The 22,682-nt window shown below is 34.5% G+C and overlaps 2 protein-coding genes across 5 annotated transcripts in view; one reads left to right on the top strand and one right to left on the bottom strand.

Moving 5' to 3' along the window:
* Nucleotides 1–22,682, top strand: part of LOC138691101 (glutamate receptor ionotropic, delta-2-like) — an 88,947-nt gene that overhangs the window by 34,280 nt on the left and 31,985 nt on the right. The gene's annotated exons all lie outside the window — the stretch shown is intronic.
* Nucleotides 2,468–22,682, bottom strand: part of Pbp45 (proximal sequence element A Pbp45) — a 50,887-nt gene continuing 30,672 nt past the window's right edge. For all 4 annotated transcript variants that reach the window (XM_069812818.1, XM_069812817.1, XM_069812815.1 and 1 more), the window contains exons 2-4: nt 15,818–15,999; nt 7,535–7,643; nt 2,468–3,339 (exon numbers count right to left, since the gene is read on the bottom strand). In XM_069812818.1, the coding sequence (XP_069668919.1) occupies nt 2,813–3,339; nt 7,535–7,643; nt 15,818–15,997 (816 nt within the window). In that variant the 5' untranslated portion in view covers nt 15,998–15,999 and the 3' untranslated portion in view covers nt 2,468–2,812. The remainder of the gene's footprint in view (nt 3,340–7,534; nt 7,644–15,817; nt 16,000–22,682) is intronic.

The raw sequence follows: 22,682 nt of genomic DNA, 5'->3' as shown, positions 1-22,682 counted from the left end.
TATTACAGCAATTTCATCAACTAATAATAAAATATAAAATTCAGGTAATAAATGGAAATTATTTAGAATATTATTAGAAATGAAACTAGTCAATATCCAAAGAATAAAAAAATATTTATTTTATTAAAATCAGTGATCATAAAGTACAGGATTCAAATCCTATCGCGAGTTTTAAGCAATTTTTCCATAAATATCATTGACAAATATTCAAGATTATGTAGAGGATGCTGCAATTATTGGTTACTTAACAATGAATGACTTGAGGCTTTCCCGGCGTTTGATGTAGAATAACTCTTCTCGGGTTCTCAGCCAAGTGAGTTGGAGATTTGCTTCCAAGCTTTCGACAGCTAGCTCTGCTGTGTTCTTCAGGGAATGAAGTGTTGTGGGACCATGTCTAGCCGGTATATATGCAATAGTAGGGCTTCCCGCTGCAGGCCAATCAGGAGCTAGTTCCTAGTCCATCAACCAGAATGCGCCTCGTGATCAGGACTAGGAACTAGCTCCTGATTGGCCCGCAGCGGGAAGCCCTACTATTGCATATATACCGGCTAGACATGGTCCCACATCACTTCATTCCCTGAAGAAGATGGCAAAGCTCAGTGCTCAGAGCGCTTGGTATGTAGAACCAAGGACCCGGGTTCGATCCCTGGCGCCGGAGCGAATTTTTCTCCTTAAATATTAATTGTCAATATTACAGATATTATTCTGTCTGACAAATTAATAAATCTATAATATTCTCATAGCTAGCAGTGCATATGTTTGTACAGATTACTGTGCACTTAACTGCAGAATTCCGGCCAAATAAGTCACTCAGCTGAGTGCGCCCCTAGTATAATGGCAGTTGACATTGGACATATACGTCAACATATATGCCTAACTTGGAGTCAGGCCAAAGGGAAATATTGAAGGAGGTAGGTTCGATCCGGTGCTGTGGATTGAATTCGGCGTAGCTCAGTGATCAGAGCGCTTGGTACATAGAACCAAGGACCCGGGTTCGATCCCCGGCCCTGGAGTGAATTTTTCTCCTCAAATATTAATTTATCCTTTCTGTTATTTCTAGTCTCAATTGGACGTCAGGTTTCTGAAGAGGTGATGTGGGTATCAATAGTTATTCTGATGTTGCTATTGGAAAATATTGTGATTTTAGTTTATTAGTGTATTGAATGAATCCTTCCTGTGCTTTGAGCTGTTCAGGTAGACATTCGTATGCAGATCAACACAAAAGAGTTAGGAATCTTGTTACTTTTTCATACTGTATGAGGACAAGTCAGTACAGTACAATATATTATTAATGTGTGAAGTAGGCTTTCTTGCTTTGTATTCCACATAAATATTTTCACTCTCTTCAAAGTAGAGCAGTTTTTTTTATCTTTTTTCAGTGATCACTGAAATGATCTATATGATCTGCAAAAGTTTCACATTCTCTGGTAAAAGATTCACTAAATTATATTCATGAATATAATTTAGAAAGGTTAACATGCTTGATTCATTTGTAAAATCTGCCCTAAATAGAAGGGATCCCCCATTGTTAAGGTGACCAAGGAGGTTGTAATGTAACACATTATTTTGAGTTTTATACGAGTTTTTAGGATTTAATGATGAATGTGTTCAGAAACAGACTTTCTAGTATTTCACTGTGTCAATTGTTCAGCATAGCCACATAAGTATTATGGGGCAACACTTCTGGTCTTACCTATTTCTCCTGATGATGGATCCGGTATCTATTTCCAAATTGGTGGAAATATTTAATTCCAGGACATAGTGGAATACTCAAAAGTCTATTTCTGTGCCTTATAATACAGTGACAACCTCAAGATTCGAAATCATGACTACATGAGCAGAATAATTGCGATAATAATATGGATATACAGAAGAAAAAAATACTTGCCCTACACTTAGTGTGAGGACTGTATTTCTAATTTTATTATTATATTCAAAATCAAAATCAGTGATCTTTTTAGAGAACAAAATCACAATATTAAGTGATGTAACACCACAAAATTGAAAATGTACCATATTTAAACATAATACTATGGATCGGTGTTTGGTAGAGTTCACGGGTAGCTCAGTTGGTAGAGCGTTGGTACGTTAAACCAAAGGTCCCGGGTTCGATACCCAGCCTCCGAACAATTTTTCCCTCGAAATTATTCAAATCAACTTTACAGGGAGTTATACCTGAAAGCTTGATTTGCATAATGCACGTCACTGTTCGTTAACAGAAAGCCACAATTTAAGTCACACGGAATTAGTGTGCACTCAATGTTGGTTGCTTGACGGTTGTCAGCCCACTTTGAGGTCTGTGGATATAGAGGGAAAAATTGGATCAGTGTCTGGTAGAGTTCCTGGGTAGCTCAGTTGGTAGAGCGTTGGTACGTTAAACCAAAGGTCCCGGGTTCGATACCCAGCCCCGGAACAATTTTTCCCTCGAAATGATTCATAATACTATGATGTCAGAGAAATGACATAGTTATCACAATGAACTGGAGTTTTATTTATCACAAACATATCAACCACAAGTATATCAAGAATTGTTGCTTGGACCTGCACTAAAGTACGCTAAATTCTTCAATTCTTATACAGAAGAAAAAATACTTGCTCTACACTTAGTGTGAGGACTGTATTTCTAATTTTATTATTACATTCAAAATCAAAATCAGTGATCTTTTTAGAGAACAAAATCATAATATTAAGTGATGTAACAGCACAAAGTTGAAAAAGTATTTAAACATAATACTATGATGTCAGAGATATGACATAGTTATCACAATGAACTGGAGTTTTATTTATCACAAACATATCAACCACAAGTATATCAAGAATTGTTGCTTGGACCTGCACCAAAGTATGCTAAATTCTTTAATCTCTTGCGATGATTTCCAATATCATCATTGTCATTTTCCAATTCCTCAACATCTGAACTATTTACTAAAGGTGCCATTAGCTTTCTGATATCGTCTACAACCGACGCACTTGCATAGTCGAGTAATCTGTGAGGAGTAGTTTTCTTACTGTCTTTGTTTAATGCACATTTGAACTCGTAATATTTTTTACTGAGTTCATCCAATGATTGCAATAAGCCATTATTCTCCAAAGTTAGTAGTTCCGACTTGGGAAGTGGATCTTCAGCAGTTTTTTCGCCACGTTCTAGATATTTTCGAATGCTTTTTTCAAGTCCATATTCACGTGGCATGGCACAGAAGTAGAATGCATTTTCTGATAAGAGCTTATTGAATATGAACAAAGCATCATAATGTTGTTCCTCACGTATTACCTTCACTAGGCTGCAGGAATCTTGCCATTCCTTTAGATTAAAACGTATCTTCACAAGAAATTTTCCTTCTGCAATTAGAGAACAATAAACAATATATTCATTACATTGTCACCAGAATGATTTATCTATGGACAAGAAAAATGCGGATTCCAACTAAATGTCACAACTTTCAAAATACATACAATACAACATAAACATGCAGCTTTCTGTACAACAGGGGCGGCCTGTCCATAAGAGCTGCGGCACTGCAGCACTCCTTACTTTGACAGGAAAATAAAAATAATATTTATTTTAATTTGTAGAAGAATTGTTACAGCCAGGCCACAAGGGGAGATCTTTCCTCCACTCCCATGTAGCTATTGTAATGCTACGTCAAATGGATTCTATATTCCCTTGAAACTTAATGACAACATTTTTATTTTCTCTTCACATACTTATTGTTGTAGAATCTTATCGAGTTAATATAATGGAATTAATATTCTTTTTTGCCTTATTATTACGTATATATCCAGCCTCCAGTAGAACCTTAAGATTTGCCTTAACTCAAAATGATTGCACGAGTATATCCTTTTGATATAGCACGTAAAATACGTTTTAGAAAATTGATGACCATTAGTATATCTGAGTGTTGCTTTGGTGTGACGTCTTAGTACTGTAACTTAACCAGTGCAAATGTGCAAGCATAAATGTGTGTGAATTACAGAATATTAATTTTATTTTTCTCAACTTTTCCTCGCGGAGAAGATTGATGTAATGAAGTGAAATTACAGGGTCGTCCGTTACCCGACTTAAATCTTACTCAAGCTTCATCCAGCCGAAATAGTGCATATATGTAAGGAAGTATAACAATGAAATTTACACTAAGCATTTGTGGTTACGTGGATGTGAACAAAAAAAAAAAAATGCTGTATTTTGTTTTCCTTGCCTCCTCTTCAGTGGTGATCTTGCATTAACTAGGAGTGGTGTGGCAGATTTTGGAGATTTGCCCCTAAAAATTAAAAAGCAGTCTCCCCTGAAAAATGTTGTTTCATTGGCTCTGTTAGGCAAAACTAATATTGCTGCGCAATTAAGTGAAGCGAACAGGACAAACATTCTCAAACATAACGAAGAAGTGAAAAAAAATAGTGAAATTATTTTAAAAAATATTGATTGTATCAAATTTTGTGGCGAATATGAACTTCCCGTTAGGGCACATGATGAAAAAACGATTCGAAGAACTCTGGTGTATTTCGTGAGTAATGTAAACGAGTCTCTCAAATATCATTTGGAACATGCCACTGTTTAAAGGTAATTCCATTCTAAAACAATTCAGGATGAACTGGTAGATTGCATATTGAGAGTCTCCCGATTTGAAATTGAGACTGAAATCCATGGTATTAGTTTTTTTTAGCGATTATGGCAAATGATGCCACAGACATCCCCCAACTAAGTCAGGAAGTTTTGATTTTTCAATATGTAATGCATTTATTTTTGTCCTATACTTATTAGTGATGATATCAAGAAATCTACTGCAGCTCCCCCAATCCACAAGTTCACGAGCCGCCACTACTGTACAATGACACACATATTAATTAATATACCAATGAACAATGACAACTACACTGAAGAATTAAACACAATAAAATATATAGCACAAGACAATGGATATAACCCTAACATAATAGACACACTAATAAAAAAGACAAAACAAAAACAGAACAAACCAACACAAACACCACGTGACAATAAATACATAACATTAACATATCACAATACCAATACTCACAAAATTGCAACTTCATTCAGAAAACTAAAATACAAGATAGGATACAAAACAAATAACACAACACAGAAATATCTAAATAATCACATTAAACATTCAAATAAATATAATTCAACTGGAGTTTATGAACTAAAATGCAATAGTTGCCCACATTTTTACATAGGACAGACAGGAAGATCCTTTCACACAAGGTATAATGAACATATTAAAGCTATAACCAAACCCTACATCACATCAAATTATGCAGACCACATTATCAACAATAATCATGACTACAATAATGTAGAAACAGATATGGAAATTCTACACATCACACCGAAAAGTTCACAGTTAAACATCTTAGAACAATGCGAAATATATAAACATACAATAACATACCCACAACATATACTTAACATTATTCGACGTCATGATACGTCATAACACACAAACAACAGCCCCTACCATAAGAGCAACACACCCCCACCCCTACAACCGACAAATGCACATCGCAGAATTCAAGATCACCAGTAGTTCAGGAGACACTGATGAAGACGTAACATCACGTCGAAACGGGCCGTCTGTCCAATTTAAATTTTAAATTTTAACACTTTTTAACGTGTGACCAAACAATTTTACGTTTTTTTCAAAATGACTCTGGTTGGTTCTGGCCAGTCTCGCATCTTACGACACATTTGTACAATTGGGGTGAAAAACAGTAAGTGAAGGGTCCTGCTATTGGGAGAAGAAATATGCTCTTAACGAAATGTTCCTCAATTGTGAACCAGCTTGTATCCGTATTGGTTTACAAAACAAAACACCAACAGAACTTATCCTAGCCAGGACATAATTCACAATGACAAATGCACACTTGTCCAAACTAAGTATACTGAACGGGATTAACTAATGACGTGATAATAATAAAACCTTGACAAATGCATGCCTGACTGAAGTCTATTGGAAATGAAATGAACTATTATGATATAAGACATTTGAAGAGCTTGAAGCTTTAATTACAGTAAAACCTCGATAAAATGCGCCCGCTTATTACACTATCCCGTGTAATACCCTTTTTTTGTCTGGTCCCTACACATTTCATATATAACACCTTTATAAAATACCCCGTTTGTACGGTCAAGTCCCGCATAATACGCTGTTTTTGTGGAATATTTTCGATGTAATTTTCAGCAATGTACTGTAACAGCAATGAAACATCTTGATCACTGAACTCACTGGTGCCATTAACCTGAAAAGTATTGGTATTCGACCCTTTACCTGCACATTTAAACCTTCATACTTCATACCTTAGTATACCCTACCCTCTTGTTACGCTCTCTTATTCGACTCCTTATCTGCGTGGTTAAAGCCTACATACAGTTACAATACCCCACCCTCTTGCTAACCCTCTCTCTCAAACAGCATTCCTCACTCGGTCGTGTATTGAAGTGTCTGTGAATGTGATTACAATGAGTGTTAAATGAAAAGCGCTTTCTGTGTCGGAAAAATTGGAAATCTTATGAAAGTACGATGAGAACAGTACTCTTACTCAGGAACAACTCTCTGATTCATTAGGAATCCCATCATCCACATTAAGAACAATAATAAAAAATCGCGACTCAATCACTGCAGCTGTGACGTCGTTGGGAGGATGTAATCGCAGAAACTGAAGTGTGGTAAACATGAGGACTTGCAGAACACGCACACGGCAAACAACTATAAATGTTTTCTTTTTTCCGAAAGAATTAAGTACAGTACATATTGTAAATGTGTTTGACGTACAGTACAGTAATTACATAATGGAGTAATACTATATTACCTTTCATGAATCATGTATTTCAATAAAGAAAAATGCTAATAGATACCGTATATAGTCAAAATTAGTATATCCGCCTAATACGCGGTCCCAGTTAATACGCGGTTTACACCCGGTCCCTTGAACAGCGTCTTATCGGGGTTTTACTGGAGTTAGGTTTTCACTTTGGACAAATATTTTACTGCAGAATAAATAATATCCTATCATGCTTATGGTCCAGTTTATATATTTATCATCTCTGAATAATCCTTGTAATGAAACTCTGATGGAAACATTAACTGATGAGAAGATACAAAAGATGAAGTCACGGACAAGAATCTGATTGACTTATTTCCCAAATAACCGAACATTGAACAATAAGGACACATGGGTGCGAGATTTTTTCATTCTGTCATATGCGTAGAAACATCTAACATTTTGGAGCTAGCCTATGTGTCAAGCCCAAGTCATCAGGGAAGTCAAGAACATTGTGAATGTCTTAAAATTATAGGCTTCTCAGCAAGAATATATTATTCAATACAATACATAAACTTCTGATGATTACTTATAGTGCAGTAAGAATTACATGAGAATCTACAGACAAAGTCTCCATTCAATTGTTTACACCAATAAAAAACTTAAATTATATTAAAGTTTCGATCAGATATGCTGAAACAAATGTCAACTTTTCTATTCTTTTATTAACATTTATTTTTTTACTTTTAATTACCTTCAATTGTTGGTTGTTTATTATACAATCCATATAGGAGGTACAGACCACACAGCCTTGTCTGAAGGGGGTTTGGAGGAAGAAAGAATTCTTTTGCTATCTTCAGTACCTAAGAATGTAGAGAACATACTGTGATTAATAGTTGAAGTTCATTATAAATAACAATATTATATTATATTTTATAATAGACATTAATTAAGATGTAATAGGCCTATCTATGTTATAATTAAAATTATTTGAACCTTATTATCAGTCAGTAGTCACATTAATGGCCAGTTTGTCCAAGTAATGTTTAATTTTGCTTAACGAATGTTAAATTAACAGCCTGTTTATTTTTAACGCTTTGTTAATGTATTTTACATTTGTTCAACATAATTTTGTTTAAGATAACCAACACTTAACTATAACGTCTGTTAGCACTATTTTAACTATTCAACAGCAGTTGGTAATGATTCTACACAATTTTTCATTGGCTAAAATTAATCTTTAAATTCTATATTATAGAGTGAATCATGAAACTTGCATAAAATGACAACCTGTTATAGTAGGCCACGCTCCATAAACAGACAGTTGACAAATGAAAGTTGTAGATAACATGCTGAATAATAATTAAAAAGTAAGGTTATATTTCCTCATTGCTATTATGGATACGAAATACGAAAGAAATAAAATAACACTGATGTATTTAAACAGTCCAAAGTATTTTTTAAATGTTATATTACCAGTCATATGCTAAACATTCCCTACAGAGAGACACAAAATATTAATTTCGCAACTTCTGTTCGAACAGCTGTGGAGACATCGGCCATATTTAACTAACTGTTAAATGAGTTAACTGGCGGAAATCCTACATTTAAAATTAACAAACTGTTAACAATCTGTTAAACCAAACTGGTGTTGAAAACATACAATTTTATTAATTAACAAACTGTTTAGAGTTTAACAGTCGTTAAATTTTATAACAATACTTGGAAAAACCGGGCATAATGGCCAGTTTTTCCAAGAATTGTTAGAACATTTAACGAATGTTAAACTCTAAACAGTTTGTTAAATATAGTTTTTTCAGGTCTTCAACACTACTTTGGCTTAACAGATTGTTAAGTGTTTGTTAACTTTAAATGTAAGATTTTTGGCCAGTTTTTCCAAGTAATGTTTAATTTGGCTTAACAAATGTTAAATTCACAGCTGGTTTATTTTTAACGTTTTGTTAAGATATTTTCCATTTTTCCAACATAATTTTGTTTAAAATAACCAACACTTAACTTTAACTATCGTTAATATTATTCTAACTACTCAAAAGCAGTTGGTAATGATTTTGCATATATAAGACAACTTCTTATTGGCTGATATTATTATTTAAATTCTGTACTGTAGAGTAAGTCATGAAACATATGTAAAATCGTAACTTGTTACAGTAGCCATGATTCATACCAACGAGCACAGAATACAAGAGTAGACACTAGCATCTTAATACCATTGGACGGAGTGAAGCCGGTTTGATGGACCTGACGCCATCTTGTTGCTACCAAAACATTGCAAAATAGCTATTACGTTACAGAAGATCTTATGATAATAAGAATTCCATATGTCCCTAATTTCTTGTAGGACTCACACTTTCTTGTTTGTTTCGTAATACAGAATCGCTATGCACGTATTTTTAGCAAAAATTACGAAACTGTCATCGATAAATCACATATATACAGGTTATTTAAATTGGCAGCTCTTCAAATTGCAGTATGGTATTTAATAGATAATCTGGAAGGTTAAACAAACAATAATGATAAAAAAGGAAAATAACAGTTTGACCTTATTTTGCTACTAGTCCAATAAAAATGCTACCCTATAATAATTACTTTTATAGGTTGATCCATTTGCTTCGATTTAATAATGAAACTTGCTTCTTAACGCAAATTATCATTCTCTTCCTTTTGCCAGTATTTCGTATAGATGTCCCGATTTTGTTTGGAGAAAAAATGGAATGCTCTTAACCATATAATATTTGATAGGCTCTTCGTTTATAGTATATAATTAGATTATAACGGTGAACAAAAGTGAAGTTTTATTACCAAGTGGGTCAAGTCAGTTCACGACCGAGTTAATGAAGCTACTAAGTCTGTAAAGCATAAGTCTGATTTCGTGATTATAAAAATTAATTACAATAATATTAATACACTATTTCTTTTTCTTCATCAAACGAATACGTACATTCGGTTTAAGAGAAACTTCGGTACACCCGTTTTCTATAGCACTCGACACAAACTTCCAACATGGGTTGTTAGGTTAGCTTCGCTCGTAAATGCTAAGTCTGCAAAGCATGTCTGATTTCGTGATTATAAAAATTAATTACAATAATATTAATACACTATTTCTTTTACTTCATCAAACGAATACGTGCATTCGGTTGAAGAGAAACCTCGGTACACCCATTTTCTATAGCACGCGACACAAACTTCCAACTTGCGTTGTTAGGTTAGCTTCACTCGTAAATGCTAAGTTTACAAAGCATGTCTGATTTTGTGATTATAAAAATTAATTACAATAATATCAATACGCTAATCCTTTATCTTAATCAAACTAATACGTGAACAATACGAATCTAACCGACTAACTTAGGCTAAATCATTCATTACCGTATCTAGCCTACCGGTAATAAGTACATTTCACGCATGCATATTTACCCGTGAAAAGTTATTCCAGGAATTTTTTTTGAAAACCTGTTTGTGCAGCCATACGCAGATCATGTAGGCATATTGAAATTAGTTAATTTATTAATTAAAACAACGATGCAACATCACAATCAACTGCCCATGTGCTAACCGGGAGCCCAATGTTTTGGTAGCATCATAATGGCGACTGTCCACAAAAGCGGCTTCACCTCCAAGCTGTTTATATCTACTCTATGCATTCTGTGCTCGTTGATTCATACAGTACAGAGAGTTGATAAATGAAAGTTGCATTGACTACTATTGAATAATAATAATTATTATAAGTATGGTTATATTTTATAATGCTAAATATGAATTTCTGTTTAGAAAAATCTCAGCATTATGACTATCAGTGACAATAATTACGCGAATGTGTGTAGTCAACTGTACACAAAACCCCGAGGAGAACTCCGTATAAAATTCTCTAATTCAGGTCCATGTATAAATTATATGTAATTTCGTCCTAAATAAGCAAATGCTGCTGAAACATTTTATTATTTACTCTTTGCGTATTTTGAAGCACTATTAACATCGGCTATAGTTGAAGAGCCAGTAACATAGAATCTAGAGTTAATAGTAGCCTATTTCTGTTTGTAGGATATTCAAATCTGACTTCAATTTCTTGCCACGTTGAGATCACACATTTCCTCAATATTAAATGGATAATAGCTCAGCATCGAAATAAGCGTCAGTATGATAATCATTTGACTTATAAAGATTGTCTTCCCTACATTAATATTCCAAAATATCTTTTAAATTATATATTACCAGTCTTATGGCTGGTTTCACAAAGCTTAATTAAGGTTTTAATGATTCATTAATGTATTTACTGGTTCATTAAATCATTTTTATATCTCACCAAGCATCTTTAGCCTAACGAACCAGTAAAACTATCATTAAATTTAGTGATAGAAATTTCCGTCTTTAAATTTTTAATTATTCATTAGTTGCAATATAAAATGGCGGAACGTTTCGACGCAGAATTGTTATATCTGGAACTGCTCGAAAATTAAGAGTCAAATGGAGATAATGTTAACCATTTAAAAACCGATCATTTTGAAAATTTGAATGACACAAAAATTCACAAAAGATACCGCGTCACGAAGATCGTGGTACCGGTACTCAAAATTTTAGAAGAAACTGATCATAGGTTAGAATATCATAAAAACAGCTGAGACAAAGCTGAAACTAGTCAACTAGGTAACATACAACTGAGTTTTATTTTAAGACATGAAAGTGATTATTATAACTACATACTGGTACCTAAGAAATATTAGTAAATTAATACATAATGTGCATTCAAACATAATAAAACTTAATTGGTATATTAACCAGTGGCGAAGCCAGTTTTTAAAGAGTGGGTAGGCAGAAAGTCTTACCTTAAATTTTTTGTACAATAGTTCCAAACGGCGAGTTTTCTTGGTGGCAAAATTGTCAATGACACGATCCTTGAACATCTGGTCACTCATCAGTTCTTTCACTAGCTTTTTCTCAATGGCAATGGTACTGAGACAGCTGAGTCTTTCATTGATCAAAAATACGCAAGTATGTTTTTATTCTTTTCAAAGTACTCATACTCCTTTCAGAAGAGACTGTGGTCACAGGAAACATTAAAAACAAACGAACTAATTTGAACACTTCCACATATACACTTTCCAGGCCATTTAGGACAATATAATCTAAAAGTCTTTGAAGGGAAAATAATACAAAAATGATCTTCACTCACTCATTATTTCGGGCACATTCTAGTAAACTCACACTTAATTCTAACAACAAAAATGGTCTTGAGTAACTTTTGCGCCGACTAAATCAAAAGGAGCATTTCCCACTAAAGCAGCGTTGCCAACAGTGTTTGTGATAAAGTCCTTAAACAGCAGTAAAAATTCACTATAAATATGCTATCAATGGAGAAAATTTGTATTCCTGTCGCTAAGAGGGCTTTAAAAACTCGCTAAATTAACAAAAAAATAATACAATACAAAACTTTCATCCATGTTGCCGCTGAAAATTAGTTAAAAATAGCTAGATCTAGCTACCATGAACTGGCAACACTATAACTGCAAGCGAGAAAAAGTCCGAATATTCTTTGTTGGTCAGTGTGGTTGGTCGTGAGACATGCCTCCTTGCGACGTGGAGGGGGTTGCTAGTAATTCAAACAACCTCACGCCTTTTTCCGTCACCTCCAATCCCTGCCGTAAAGCCAAAGCCTGTTGAAGTGGCAGAAGAGGCAAGCGAGAAATTGTCTCACTCGCAGATGCCCATCAGCCTGGCCGAGCACAACAGATTTTGTCGTTGACATGTGCCGATGAGCGAAGAATCCTTTATAAACTGCTGATTTTCTCAATCACAACAATTATTACGGTCGAGAAATTTATGTTAGTAGGCTTGTTTGTAATTCTTTATCTTGAGGTTTTTTCTGGGTAGGTATTGCCTCAATTGCCTCCACGTAGCTTCACCACTGATATTAACTTTCATTTATTATAATTATATTAACTTATAGCTAGCGATAAGATATGTTTGCACTGGCTTTAAAACAGAAGCGAAAGAGCTGGATTCTTGGAATTTATAATCTTTTCTTTCCGATGGAAATTTAATTTTCCAGCAGGATAATCACCCTGCGCACACTGCCATAAACGTTCAAAGAAGGTTCACGGAATAGCATGAAAAAGAGGAGGATTGACAAATATCGAGACATCCCACCTCAAAATCCAGATCAGTTCTGGCTACCTGGGAAGATTTCGCTAAGGACCAGAACTATTTCCGCGATCTGGTGGACTCAATGCCCCGAAAATGCCAGGCAGTGATAGACGCCGGTGGCATGTGGACAATGTATTAGATCCACATGTGTATTTCTTTTATTTTTCTTTAATTTGTTTGTTTATCTTTGTTCTATTCGGGAAGAAAATTGATCTCCCAAGAGTTTTTTAAATTCTCCTAGTGGAGCCAGAGTAGCGAAATAATTCGTTCCACTACACAAAATTTAAAAAATGAAGGAAGGTGAGATGTATAAAAATTAGTTACGTTAATAAAAAAAAAGTTATTGCCGAGAATCGAACACGGGCCCCTAGGATAGCAAGCCAACTCGCTACTGACTGCGCTATCAGATAATCATGATGTAACCAGTACGACCAGGCACATATAGCCACTCGGCTTAAAGTCTACGGAGACAGCGCACATATAAATGTACTCGTGTATATATTTTAATGTTCAGTACTAGTTAATGTTTCATTTGGACTGATTTACCGAAGCTTGGTGAAACCGGCCCTTACTCTAAACATTCCTCAAAGAGAAACATAATATGTTATTTTCACAACTTTTGATCTGAACAGCTGTGGTGTTAGCCGCCATGTTTAACTGTTTGTTAAATGAGTTAATGGCCTGAAATCCTACATTTAAAGTTAACAAACGGTTAAGAATCTGTTAAGCCAAACTGGAGTTGAACAAATGAAAAAAACTGTATTTAACAAACTGTTGAAGGTTTAACAGTCGTTACGTGTTCTAACAATACTTGGACAAACCGGCCATTTATGTAGTTAATTCATTTGACAGTTAAATATGGCAGATGACACCATAGCTGTTCAAACAGAAGTTGTGAAAATAATATTTTATTTCTCTCTTTAAGCAAAGTTTCGTGAATGACTGAAAACATAACATTTAAAAGACACTTTAGGAAGCTAATATAGGGAAGATAATCTTCAAAAGTGAACTGATTGTCATATTGGCGGCTTATTTTGATGCTGCGCTAGTATTTATTGAATATTTAGAAAATGTGGGATCTTAACGTTGCAAGGTAACTAGGAATGATGATTTATATATATGCATGTTACTCAATTTGTGACAATATAGATTTTCAAAACAAGTAGGCCTCAAAATTTACAAGAAATTTAAACCAGACTTGAAATCCTACAAACAGAAATATACCACTTATCCAATTCAGCATCTACTATTTACTCTTGATTCTATGATACTGGCTCTTTTCAACTAATTATAGCCAATGTCAGTAATGTTTTAAAATACATAGTGAGTATTATATTACAAAGTTTTCAGCAAAAGTAATTTCTTTGAGAAGTCATCTATTAGCATTAGTACTATAACCTCACTTTGTAATAACATTATTATTCAATAGTAGTCACCTGAGAGGATAAAAAGAAAGGAGGGAGCACTTCAAGCAAATATGATTGATATCGGTGTGACGGATATGACGTCAAACTACACCTTCTATGCCCCATAATCCTCCGTGAAATACCGCCAATCGCCAAATATTCAATTGCTACTATTAGTTTCGGTCATACGTAAACGGTTTAGAATGGATGTGGAGGTAACAGGAGTATTAGCAGATTATTGTATCAATGTAAATTTCACTGTATACTTATTAAAAGTGTTACGGTTGTGACATGGACTGAAAACTTCATTTCCACATTTTCTTTTATCAAGAAGGATGTTGGCACTCCTTTACATGTTAAAGCATAGGGGGGACATATCAATGGACATATTCTACAGTTGAGCCGAGCAGAATATTAGCTTATTTAAAAAAAAGTAACACTGGTTGAACTTGACTACACTTTTGAAATATTCACAACATGAAACAATTACTTGTAATCGTAATAATATGAACAAAATAGCTGATAAACACCGGAAAAGAGATGAACTATGGGTAATTTTACGGCCATACTAGTACATCTTTTTGGTTCCACCGTTTCAAGCTTATGGCCCAGGGTTGGTAGTCACCTACAACTTTCATTTGTCTTCTTTATCGGCCATGGCCTACTGTACCAGGTTATGATTTTATACATGTTTCATGACTTACTCTACAATACAGAATTTAAAGAATAATATCAGCCAATAAAAATTGCCTTACATGTGCAAATCATTACCAAGTGCTACTGAGTGGTTAAAATAGTGTTAACGACTGTTCTAGGTGTTGGTTGTTTTAAACAAAACGATGTTGAAGAAATGGAAAATACATTAACAAAACAATTGCATCAACCATTTTAAAATCTTCATTGAACATCATCAATCACCATCTCTATTCATCTTTATAGTATTCAATGTATGTTATTTATTTTCAATAAATTTTTATCGTTTTGATAGCTACCAAATCTTGTCGCAGAATATTCTTTTTTTAAATTTCATTATGTATTTTTTTAACATTAATTTAAATTTTCTTTCTTGTTCATTTGAATTGATTAAGATGCCGATATTTTAAATCCAAGATTTGGACGGCTATCATTTCGATGATATTCTCTCAGACTGTTAATTTATCACTAGTTAGGCCAAATTAAACATTTCTTGGAGAAACTGGCCATAAGTGTTCTTTAAAGTTAGCCTAAGTAATATATAAATTATGACTGACAATTTGCTTTTTTTTCTCAAACTCCATACCCGAAATAAGGGCCGTTCAATCACACAGTAAACAGGTCTAGGATAAATATTTACACATTACCCACATGCGTCCAAGAGATTAACAACGTAAATTTATAATGTATATATGTAAACAATTGTTTTCCGTTTTACAAATGAACTCGTTTCTAACAACTTTTTACTAAAAAACGAAGCAGGGTATTTTTTTTAATGCTACCTCTTCTGTGAACTCATACAGTTCGGCAAAACTTTCTCGTCCACAGTAAATACATGGAAACTTCATTTCCTTCCATATCTTCAAAAATTCTTGAAAGCGGACAGATTTTGTTGCAGTGAATTTTTCTAGAAGATTTACACAATCAGTCTTCACACCAACAGCAATGTAATGTTGACTCATGTCTGCAAAAGAATTACAGCATAAGTGCACAATATTGGAGTGGGTGTATGGTAATTAAGCTATGTAGAAGTCATCAACTATTCACAATATGCCACTTTTGAACTACTCTTCTATCTCTTAGGCATTACTGTTATAGTACAGACAGAATCAATAGGCGGGTTTTTGGTTTGGTACAGAAACAACTCTCTCCACACTTTCTCTAGCGGTTTATGACCTGAACAAAGAGACCTTCCTGTCGCTCCGTTCGAATGTTAGTTATTGACAAGTGCTCATCTGTGATACTACTGTGCTACAGTTTATTCGTAAATACAATATATCTCATAATAAACAGTATTTTTAAACAGCTACTAACCATCCGAGTACTGTAATCGCTATCATGTCTCAATCGGGCCCTGATATCAGAAACCTTACGAAAGGTGGTGCGTATCAACTTCACTGTTTCTTGAAAGAATTGTGAGGACATTAAAAATGTCCTATCATCAACACAGTCAGTCACTGTAAAAGGCCTGTGGCACTTCTTTATGAATGGTGCCAGAGAATTTATGCAAAAGGGAGATGAATAGCAGTAAAACAATCATCCTATGGAGCCATCTTTTTCGTATCCAAAGAAGATTGTAGAATACAAGAAGCCTGTTACTGATAAGGATGATTTCCATCACACATCCCAGTTCCTTAACTGTACACTTGTGCTGATATAAATAATTTATAAAATGTGTGTAGCAGCTAAAATGACAAATTTTGTAATTTACATTAGAATACACGGACAGATGTAGCTAATATGGAATTTTACATTTAAATTAGTAATATATTTTTTTAGATATTGAAACATTTTATTTTATACTATATTAAGTTGTTTATTTAAGACATTAACAATGGGAAATTGTTTCATTATTTAGATTGTTGTAGACCATTATTAAGTTAATTTAATTGTTTTAGGAATTGTTCACGGAATAAGGTAAATTTCTTAATTGGTATGCTAATTAAGTATTATATTGTAGTCTACTACATATTCTTGACTGCTAAATTTTTAGGGGTCCCAGTGTTAGTTATAATTAGGTAAAATACATTACATTTGGGAATAAAATATTATTAGGATTATAAAATGAAATATTATTTAATAACTTGTCAATAATACATTAACTTGTGTAGATATAACTGTGACTGACGACTATTTTATCGAACGTAGGTTCTATTTGTAATTACTACAAATTATGTTATTGTTTTATTTATTTTCTAAGTTTCTCTGTAGTGAAAAAGTATGAATGGAGGAGAAAGATATTTGGGACAGGACCATACACCAAGCAGGTTTTGAAGGATGTAGGAGTCAGGGTAGAGAAGTAGGGGTTCGCCAAGCCCACCGATTTCTTCTGCCCCTAGTATAACACTAATGCCCATAGAGCTACGCCTATTTATGTTTGTTACGTTTCAACTTATTGTAGCCTATGTCGGTTTTTGATGGTTTAGGCATAATATAGAAAGGTTATAGCGAAGATACAATAGGGGATTGCAGGAAATCTAAGCCCCCATGCAGTATGGCATATGAAATGGATATTGTCTTTGCAGGTAGAGGAAATATTAATACACAAAATAATATCATACTACGTAATATGCCATAGGCCTTATATATTATTTGCTGCCTTCATTCATACTGTTGAATTGTTAATATGAAGCTTCGAAGTATCCTATGGTAATAATATTAATAAACCTATACAGATATCATTTGTGAAATTTAAATTGAAATCATTTCCGTATCGAAGATAGGCCTATGTCTTGTAAAAAATTTTAATTTTGTTTTTCAGCAATGTTGTGGTTTAATGGTTACAATGAGAGACTGCTAGGCAAAAGATTTCTAGATCGATTCCTGGTCATTTCAAAGACTTTGAGTTTATGCATAACTGACGACATGTGAAAAACGGGAACCTCTGGTACTTTGCACTTGTTCCACAATTGCAGAATATCATGAAAATAGGTAACTGTAAAGGTTTTTCAGAAATAACAAAACTTTAAAAGTTTAAACCAATCCTTTTCGAAACTATTTCCTCTTGCTAGAGTAGGTCTAAAAGTACATTCCTCCCAGTAGTAGTTTGGTAAGTGTGCTTCGTTTACACTTCCTTTTGGTTGTCATTATGTTGCATTATTTCTCCCATTGTTACGAATTACTTACTTGCTGGCTTTTAAGGATCCCGGAGGTTCATTGCCGCCCTCACATAAGCCCGCCATTGGTCCCTGTCCTGAGCAAGATTAATCCAGTCTGTATCATCGTATCCCACCTCCCTCAAATCCATTTTAATATTATTTTCCCATCTACGTCTCGTCCTCCCTAAAGGTCTTTTTCCCTCCGGCCTCCCAACTAACACTCTATATGCTTTTCTGGATTCGCCCATATGTGCTACATGCCCTGCCCATCTCAAACGTCTGGATTTAATGTACCTAATTATGTCAGGTGAAGAATACAATGCATGCAGTTCCGTGTTGTGTAACTTTCTCCATTCTCCTGTAACTTCATCCCTCTTAACCCCAAATATTTTCCTAAGCACCTTATTCTCAAACACCCTTAACCTATGTTCCTCTTTCAAAGTGAGAGTCCAAGTTTCACAACCATAAAGAACAACCGGTAATATAACTGTTTTATAAATTGTAACTTTCAGATTTTTTGACAGCAGACTGGATGACAAAAGCTTCTCAACCCAATAATAACAGGCATTTCCCATATTTATTCTGTGTTTAATTTCCTCCTGAGTATCATCTATATTTGTTACTGTTGCTCCAAGATATTTGAACTTCACCACCTCTTCAAAAGATAAATTTCCAGTTTTTATATTTCCATTTCGTACAATATTCTCGTCACGAGACATAATTATATACTTTGTCTTTTCGGGATTTACTTCCAAACCTATCTCTTTACTTGCTTCCAGTAAAATTCCCGTGTTTTCCCTAATTGTTTGTGGATTTTCTCCTAACATATTCACGTAATCTGCACAGACAAGCAGCTGATGTAACTCGTTCAATTCCAAACCCTCTTTGTTATCCTGGACTTTCCTAATGGCATACTCTAGAGCAGACATGGGCATTTAAAGAGATGCGCCGTACTACTCTGATTGCTGCAACACGCATCACCTATTAACGTAATACTCAGTGGTGGATCGCGTGAAGTATTCAAACACGGAACGTTAAGTAATTAAGCAGGACAAAAAGATACACAGTTTTCTACAAATGTTATTTTTATGAATAATGACAATGAAAGAAAACAAATTTTCCAAAACATATGCAAACTATTTTACAAAAAGCTGAAACATAACTTTATTTCTAATGTAAACAATTACTGTAAAAACCTTATAAAATGATATAAAACGTACAGTTCCACAACAGTTAAAAAGTAATGCCATAATCTGAACCTATTTGTTTTGAAAGGGCATTAGTCACTAATTTGCATCCTTTCAAAATAAAATTAAGAAACTAAGGAAAAATAGATTCTTAACAAAATATAAAGCAGATTACTAAGAAACAGAAAAACAACAATTAGGCTATTTTTTAAACTTCTTACTGTAGTTCTTTGTTGTTTTTGTCAATTTACGTCAATTGACTCATGCCCTTAAAAGAAAGGATTCGTTTATTCTTCTTCGTCATGTAAATCAGCAAGTGTTTCAAAATTGGGAGTTATGTCAGACATTGCAATTGTGAGCTGATAGAATAAATTCTCGTCTGAAATGCGTGATCTTGATTTGGATTTTACAATGGCCAACTGAGAAAAAAAAACTGTTCACAAATAAAGGTTGAGCCAAACATAGAAGCAATTTTCATAACAAAACTCCGAAAATGTGAATATTTTACTTTGCAAAGTTGTTTAAGCTTATATACATCTAAACCAGCCATATTTGTGCACTTGCACTTGGGGTTTCGTGGCCAGACGTGCTAACCGTTACTCCACAGGTGTGGACTACTATTATTATAAAAAATAAAACAAAAAAAAATTTGTTCCATTAAAACGAGTCTTTTCACAATGTCGCTCAACGTGCTAGTAACATTTTGTAGCATAATAAGCACCTAACGCTTTCCCCTTCTTCACAACAAAAGAATTCATTTTCCCATTCTTTGTGGAAATAATATTTTTAGACTTTTTTTTACTTCAGGAGCTTCCTTAATAAGCGACATTTTTTTTAGTGAAATCCACCACTGACCGGCAGAGCTTCAACCGGTCGGACATGTACCCCAGCTAGGGGTGTGGAGGGAGGGAGATCACGTCCTTGCATTCGACTCCGTTCGACATGTACTACTGATGCCCACGTCTACTCTAGAGCAAAGTTAAAAAGTAAAGGTGATAGTGCATCTCCTTGCTTTAGCCCGCAGTGAATTGGAAACACATCTGACAGAAACTGACCTATGCGAACTTTGCTGTACGTTTCACTGAGATGTTACAAATTATAGTATTACGAATTAACAAAGCACGCCATTTAGTATTATGCAATGACGGAATGGTAAATCATAGCAGTCCCTGCAGTTATTGACCTTTCCCACGAGTATTCATCGTTACATGAACCATTTAAGATCTGTAATTAACTGATTAGAGGCGTGTGGAGGAGAAAATGCCTTAAACAATGGAAGCAGGAAACGAAATTTTACGTTTTAAAGTACCGGTACCTACATAAAAATGAACGTAAAAATTGAATACAATGTTATTAGTAGTAAGCCTAAATATGGAAATTATTTTATTTCATTTATTTGGTTGCAGTGCATTACAATGCTGAATGACAGTATTGACCTCTGGTCACATAGCCATCACTCACTTATCAACATACAATTTTTATATAGGCTATACATAGAGAGACCTTGTTGCATTATATGCACACATACATTTTAAAATTAGACTCCAAAGCAGCTATTCTATCAATAATCTCTAAACACACACTTTCATCTCAAACAGCAGAAATAAATAAAATGCTCTCTCAATTAATATCACTCAATAAAAGAATTGTATTCCAATGGATACCATCCCATTGTGGAATCCTGGGAAACGAGAATGCAGATGCTTTAGCAAAGAAGGGCAGCACTGCTACTTAGAGACCTGTTAATAAATCTACGTATTACTCTGTGAAAAGATTTATTAAATCTACATACTTAGACTTCAACAAACAAAATTTGATAACACAATCCCAAGGGAAAAAATGGAACTCTCTGCATCATAATCCACAGTTAATTCCCGATTTACCACGAAACTCGTCTGTAGCTGCATTTAGATTGGCAACAGGCCATGACTGTTTGGTCAAACACCTGCATAGAATTGGAATATATCAGTCCCCTAACTGCCCATTGTGCAACTCAAACCAAGAAATGGATTCGGAACACCTCAAAATCTGTGCTTCAGTGGCTGGCCATGATAATATCTTTGAAAAATATTGGAGTGCAAGAGGTCAAATGACTTTATTGTCAAATGCCTGGCATTAGAAAACAACAACATTTAAAATTTGTTTTATATGTCTTTTAACTTATTTCTTTTCTTATTTCCCTCATTCGTTTTTCTCTTACTTTTCAAAAGTATGTTCCTTGTTCATTTGTTAATTCTGAATATAGACCTATATGGAAATTATGAAAATAAGATAGGCTATGTTCGATTATTTGGTCCAGGGCGCATGCATTTTTTTCTTGAGAATCAGTCGATGTTGCTTAATGAACTGTCTGAAGATAGGTTTGAACCTCATAAGTGATGCCGATAAGGCTCACTCATGAGGCAACTAAAGCCAGGAGATAATGGAGGGTGCATACATAGCTGACTAGTATATACACACTAATCAGACTTCAGATGTATAGAAAGTTGTTTTTCCTCTGACACATATCGTCAAGTGAAATGTAAGTTACTGCCTGATAATAGATACATACTGTACATAGAGACCAGCCAGAATCTCAATCAAAGGTAAATCAGTCGATAATTTATATTTGCGACACAAATTCAAGAAATAATTAATATTAATTCCATTCAAATAAAATATCCCGGATCAAAGACTTTAGAAGCATGAGAGTGGGAAAAAGTGCTAATTGCCGTTACGAGGATTTTGTTTATGGGAATGTTGGAAGCAAGAGGAGTGTCAACTATCCGGAAACGGATTATAACAACAGGAGAGTCTGAAGGCGTGAAAGAAGTGTATAGTTATCGGAACCGCTGAAGTTTGCCATTGACCGCAATAGAATAGGTAGGCCTATACCTGTTTTTTTTTTAAGATGGGACATGACAGTTAAGCGGCCGAGCTTGGAACTACAATGCCATGTTGTGAATATGGACTACCATGCTGCCAGCTAATGCAAGCTAGCAATTGTCGTTAAGATGGCTGACAAACATTCATTGACAATTGACCCGAAGGTAAGAAAACGATACAAAACTCGACAGAGAATCAAAGACGAAACGTGTCAATGCTAACATTGTGTGCACAATAAGTGTCGTCAAGAGAGCTATTAAGCACACGCCATGTGGGAACTGTAAGTTTGGCAACTCAACCGTTGTTACTATAACAACAGGCCTACCATGCTTTGTGACATTCAGTTGTTTTTCCGATCGCAATGCTCCTATCATGTCCCATCTTTAAAAAAAAAAGTTATAGGCAGGCCTATGACGATGTTACGATTAGTTTGACATCTGATTATTTTTATAATAAATACAACCTTTCCTAGGTTAGGTTAGGTTAGATTAGAGTAG

The sequence above is a fragment of the Periplaneta americana genome, chromosome 16 (assembly GCF_040183065.1).
Source record: "Periplaneta americana isolate PAMFEO1 chromosome 16, P.americana_PAMFEO1_priV1, whole genome shotgun sequence".
Classification (NCBI taxonomy): domain Eukaryota; kingdom Metazoa; phylum Arthropoda; class Insecta; order Blattodea; family Blattidae; genus Periplaneta; species Periplaneta americana.
This window is presented reverse-complemented; position numbering and strand designations above follow the sequence as displayed.